Raw genomic sequence first — 6,318 nt, 5'->3', positions numbered from 1 at the left:
TAGAAAATAATTGTATGTCTCTGTGTTATTTGTTTATTGATTTGTTATTGATTACAATTAAAGGTTATTACGCATAAATAATTATTTATGCGTAATAATACTCTTTATTCAAATTACGTCATGCGTATGCATATTATTAAGGTTATTATGAAATGGTAAATCGTTGGTAAATTAACTGAATGTGAAAATAAGAATTTATATATTCCTCTGAAAACAGATACTTCTAATATATTTTTTAAAGAGATTTAAATACAATTAAATTATCATGATACGTTTTGTTAAAGTATAAAAATCTAAGAGCATTAATATATTTTATATTAGATTATAGACGATTCGAAGAGTTTGAGAAAATGTAAATATTAAGATTTATTTTTAATAGTATAGGGATTCAAAAAATAGTCTTTTCTAAAACAAAACCTTATTCTTTATTTCATTGGTTCCGCTATATCAGCTAACAACTTAAACTAATAATAAACTTAACAATACACATAAATCAACATACACAGCATCAGTGGGTACAAATATCTCAACAACGAGAATTTTAATAACATACTCAGTCGATTTAATCTATCATTCATTTTTTGAAACTGATTTATATATAATTAGCGTCATCAGCAAATATCTGACACTCGATTTTGAACAGAAATTATTTCACTTATGAATACGTCTCACTTTATTCACCAATAATAAAACTTCAATTATTCACCAATTCCATATTTATACAAAATATGATCACCGAAATTTTATGGTAATATTTAAAATACAAAAATCATAAATGAACTCATTTGTCCATCCTCGTAACTGCATTCAATAACAACGTTTACGACCCAATGGAGAATGAAATCAGATATTCGGAATTATAAACTGTAAACAGGCCGAATGAACTTTTATTGCAACTCGGTAGATGAAATTCTATAATTGCAGAATTCATTCATCCGATAAAAGAGATACGAAAATTATGGAGATGAGATATTTTTCGATTAATGACTGAGTCCTAGTATTGAAAAGGACCTATTAAAGCTTTTCACTTCAAACTTTACTACTACAAAACATGTTTCTAAACTGGGTTTAACAATCGCATCGCACCTGTATTTTTTTCGCAACGCAAACAGATTTATTTATAAAATAGTAATTACCTATTTGCAGAATGCGATGCGATTATTCCTCGTATCTGTAGCCAGCTTCGTGTTCTGATTTCATCTGCCATTTATTTCTGAAGTCAGAACTTAAAAGGTAATCTTTGACTCATATTTACACATGTACGACTATATCTTAAGCTTTTAATAAATTATTTTGGAAACTGCCAGATTGATTGTTGTTGTGGTCGCTGTTGTGGTTGTTGTTGTTGTTGTTGCTGTTTTGGTTGTTGTGGCACTACTTTTTGTGGAGATGGTTGCACTGCTACTGATTTTTGACTGGCAGCTAAACTATTGTCGTTTCTGTTCCAACTGTGTGCATGCTCGTGGTGATCGGGTGAAGGGAACCACTCAGATATCCATACAGGTCTCCATATTTTCTTTACTCCTGGTACCCAAATTTCTTTCCAGTCTGGAACCCAAATCTGTTTCCATGCTTCCTTCCATTCTAGCTTTTTGTCGGGCACCCAAATTAGTTTTTTCGACGGTTTCCAAATCTGCTGCCAAGCTTCTTTCCATACGAGTTTCTTGTCATCAATCCAAATTTGTTGTTTTTCTGTCTTCCATATTTGCTTCCACTGGTCTTTCCACACTAACTTTTTATCAGGAATCCAAATTTGTTTTTTAGCTGGCTTCCAGTATTTTTTCCATATAGGTTTCCATATTAACTTCTTTTTCCATAAATCGTGAGACGTATATTCCCAACCTTCATGATCCTTACCTAAATATTTTTCGCCTGGGATACCAACCTTTACCCATTCTGGTTTCCATAGTTTTTTCCACGCAGGTACTTGAATATCTTTCCACCCAGGAACAACAATATCTTTCCAAACAGGAATTGTTATTTTCTTCCAATCCGGAACCTTAACTTCTTTCCAAGCGGGCACTTTGATAGGTTTCCATTCGGGTTTGTAAATCTTTTTCCAGTCTGGTACTTTAATTTCTTTCCAAACAGGTATTTTTGTTGGTACCCAGATTGGCTTCCAAATTTTTTTCCAAGATGGCTTCCAAATTTGTTTTTTAGCTGGTTTCCAAATTTTCTTCCATCCTGGTTTCCATATTAGCTTTTTCTTCCAATAACCAGGGTCGTGATGGTCGTGATGGTCATGATGATCGTGATGGTCGTGGGGGTCGTGATGATCCTCATGGTCATGATGCTCTTCGATATGATGTTCTTCTAGGTGATGACTGTGGTCATCATGGCCATGATATTCGTCAACGTGTTCTTCGACAACTTCATGATGACCGTCGTGTGGATGTAAGTTGTCATGATCTTGGAATGGATTGATTAAATCATTTGACGGTGCAGGGTAGTCGTATCCGACACGTTTCTGAGCAGAATTGATTTGTCCTTTCTGTTCTAACTGTTGCTGAGCTTGTTGATCTTGTGGTATTAACGCCTTTCCCGATACTAGAGCGATTTGTAGAATTACCGCTAGGGTAATCTGAAACAAATAAAACACCTATTTTTAATTAAAATGAAAGTGTTGTGGTATCGCAAGGCTGTCAGACGCATAGCAGTGTCTAGAATAAAATCGCAAAGCGTTAGCACAATTTTTATACACCTACAAAATAAATATAAAAAATAAAGTACGATACGTGATAATCAACTATTCGAGAAAACAAATTTAAAAATAACACACACAAACAGGAATTAACTATAAATACAACATAAATATTATAATGTAAACATTTCAAGCAATCTCAAAAACGATTGCTTATAATCCAATCCTACATAATTGACGTCAAAGTAAAACAATAAACATACATAATAAACAAGATATAAATTATAAACAGTTGACTTTTATTGTTATACGCGATAACAAACAACGTACCTGACATTTGAGAGTTACATAAATAACATAACTTATTATGTAATGGCATTGAACGAATAATAAAAGGAAAGTTCGCCTAGACAGTTATCTATGACCGGTCCTGCTTGAGACTAAACAGGAAGTAATGACTTAGTACTCCACGGCTGTTATGGCGAACCCAGTGAAAGTTGAAACAGTAAAAATCTCATTACCCTGTTTAAAAGAATCAAGGCGTCGTATGTTACATAAAAAAAGAGACATTTTCATATTTAAAATTCAGCTACTTAAACGTTTTGCGGTATCCATACACGTCCAGCAATGAAAATTCTGAAATTTTACAATACACGAAGATCATTACCACATTAAAGTATGCCTACATAAGATTTATATTGTTTCCTATAAATGTTTATAACATTTATATATTTGTGATTTATCCTGTATTTTTTTACGTCAACGGTTAATTAAGAATCCGTCCAAGCTCCTGAACGTTGAAGGACCGATACAAGACTACTTTCACAATCAAATAAGAAAGAATTGGATTCTGACTATGTAAATGTAATTTCAAATTATTAAAATTAAAATGTAAAACTTAGTATCTGAATTTTTATGTAAAACGTATTATCACGTCTTATGTAAATATAGTGAAAACCCGTGAAAGTACATTTGTTATAGTACTTCGCACATGGCTAACACACAGCACGGATGGCGTTATGCAAGAGTTACACAACAGTTTCAATTATATTTTATATTCCCGTTTAGATCTTATCACTTGATTGTACAATCCACGTCACGCAGGACATAAATAATTCGTCATTTATATTTCGCCTTGACATTACTCTCTAATTAGGTACCTACTTAAAATGTTTATACATTATATCAATCTTCTTTTTTTTTTTTGTACAATTTATAAATAAGATGTCAGACAGCCTAAAATTATCAATTCAATTTAAGTGTTAAGTAAAAGAATTCGTGCGAATCCATACATAATCATTAATCGTTATCGTATTCGTATGGTGCAATGTGAAGGCTCTTGTTTGCTCACGTCCTCCCCAGCGTTACGTATAATTGGACGTTACCAAAATAAAGTCGTTCGTGCTCGTGACCCGACAGAACGGAACCGAAAGAAATCCGCTCCTTATATAACAAACATTGCTATACAACTCACGAGAAACACGCCTTTACGATTAAAACGTTATTTATCTGTAAATGATACAAACAATTTTGTGATCACGACTTAAGCAATTAGAACGAAAATCGCATACGGTTTTAATGAAAAATACTTTGTTTAAGACAATGCTGAGAATCGCGGACGGGAAACTTAACAAAGATGGATCCGATAAGGTTTTTATATATCACATCTTTAATATTAATAAGGAAGTCAGTTTGTTTACACTCTCAATAGTTATATAATTGATTAGAAATTTTCCCATCAATACACATAAGTATTGTTTCATCTTATTATACGTATGTATAATTATGCATACGTAAATTAAAAAGAAAAACTAACATGTGTGTATTATATGTTAACTAACAAAAATCTGATTAGATATTAAAAACATAATTTCATTGGATAACCAGCTAAACGTTAATGCTTCACAGTTTATAATAAGTGTCGGCATATTTTTTTTTTATTAAAAGACTTTACATGAGCCAAAAAACGTGACAGACTAACTCATCAAAGTTTTATCACTTAAAAATATTTATTTTTATCTAGAGATATAGATGCCGACTATGAATCGTACTGTAAATATTCCGATGGACTCTATCATGATTTATTTAATAGACTTGCAATTTCCTAAGTGTTACAGTCATAATTATAGTATTTTTTTCCGTATAATATCGCAAACAATTGTGATTAAACAAATGATAGTCTAAGGCGTCCCGGCGAATTATTATAAATTTACATAAATACCTTTAGCGAGTTATATTATAATCGGAAGTGATTGAATAATATGCCGACTTTATTTTATTATTAAAATAGTTTATTATTTGCTTTCTTTCTTCTATTTAAATTCAAAATATTTAAATAATAATATAGATCTAAATTCAAAATAAAATATTTAAATCGACTTTGACACGTACTTCTAAAACATCATTTTATGACGATCGGATTTAGTATTCAATTTTAATTCTTTATTGACAAGTTAAAAGGTTGTTTATGAATATTATATTGTACGCTTCCCATTTGACGTTTAAAGCTAATTTTATTTACTATATATATATTTGAATGAATGTGTCATTTATTAAATGAAACTACCTTATTATACATTGAAAGAAATTCGTTCTATATCGATGTAATTGTGAGGTCTCTAGATGGACGCGAAAACAAATATATACTATTATTATTCTAAGAAACACGGAACCGAAACTTTGGGATCTCGTTAACTGGAGACCTGTCAATATTTGATATTTCAAAATAAATAACTCATTGCAACAACATCAAACGAAAAAAGCATAATTTTTACTGCAAATATGTTTACAGATAGATTTCCCAACTGCTGCGTTCAAATGTGGAGTTTGTCCGGTACAAATATTTAGCCGTTATTATCACTAAAACGCGTAAAAACGTGTAAGCAAATCATTTGTTATGTTTGTAATTTGAGAAGTCAATCTTTGACTTAGCTACCAGAATAAAAACCGCACCTCATCTATTTTGTGAAGTTTTAAATTGCAAACGGAGCTATTTGATGTTGATTAGCGATTTAATTAGCTACTCATGCTGCCGTTTATAGAATGAAGCTTATAAAAGATTATAATTAATATAGATTATGAACGCGATTAAGGCGTTATGTCTTAAGAAAACACGAACTAAATATTTATACTCGTTTAATAATTTATACTCGTTAAGCCGTTAAAAAAATCGATGGCCGATATTGATTATATTAAGATCAATACGTGAATCACAATCGTTTTTTTTTTCGATACAAAAAGAAATATATGTAAATAAAATCGATCAGTATCACATCGAAAATCCCGAGAAGATAATCCGAATTTACATTTATATCGACCAATCACACCCAAAAAACCACGCGACGGTATTCCGATTTTAAAAAACTTCACTGACCACTAGGCTCCATATCCCTCGCATGGTGGGGCGGGGAACGGCCGTTGATAGCTTCGACGGTAAAACTGTTTACTCTATTAGTTTAAGTTCGTTTTCAGTTTATATATACGCGAGCCCACCCCATGGCACATGACTTTGAGGGGGGGACGTTCACTTTCGCCGGTCCTCCGCAGGCCCTCAGGAAGCGTGGGAAGTTCAAAGGATATTTCTAGACCTCGTACGAAAGTAGAATTCGACAATTGTTTAAATATAATAAACCTTTAGCGTTCCGTCATGTTAAACAATGAACGATTATTACATTTAA

At 32.0% G+C, this 6,318-nt stretch overlaps 1 protein-coding gene across 1 annotated transcript; it reads right to left on the bottom strand.

The window, feature by feature from the left end:
* Positions 1–401: 401 nt before the first annotated feature.
* On the bottom strand, positions 402–6,101 carry LOC113404235 (uncharacterized). The gene is made up of 2 exons (XM_026645084.2): positions 6,015–6,101; positions 402–2,581 (listed from the first exon to the last, which is right to left on the bottom strand). Exons 1-2 carry the CDS (start codon positions 6,036–6,038, stop codon positions 1,289–1,291), a joined length of 1,317 nt encoding a protein of 438 aa, XP_026500869.2. The 5' UTR covers positions 6,039–6,101; the 3' UTR covers positions 402–1,288.
* Positions 6,102–6,318: the final 217 nt, after the last annotated feature.

This window comes from Vanessa tameamea, chromosome Z (genome assembly GCF_037043105.1).
Source record: "Vanessa tameamea isolate UH-Manoa-2023 chromosome Z, ilVanTame1 primary haplotype, whole genome shotgun sequence".
NCBI classification, from domain to species: domain Eukaryota; kingdom Metazoa; phylum Arthropoda; class Insecta; order Lepidoptera; family Nymphalidae; genus Vanessa; species Vanessa tameamea.
Note: the sequence above shows the minus strand (reverse complement) of the source record. Positions and strands in the feature narration are given on the sequence as shown.

Excerpts from the sequence above, each read along its gene's own strand:
- LOC113404235 (XM_026645084.2), bottom strand. The coding sequence starts at position 6,038 with ATGCGAGGGATATGGAGCCTAGTG. Across the intron at positions 2,582-6,014 it reads GAGGGATATGGAGCCTAGTG|ATTACCCTAGCGGTAATTCT; the intron begins GTCAGTGAAGTT and ends TATTTGTTTCAG.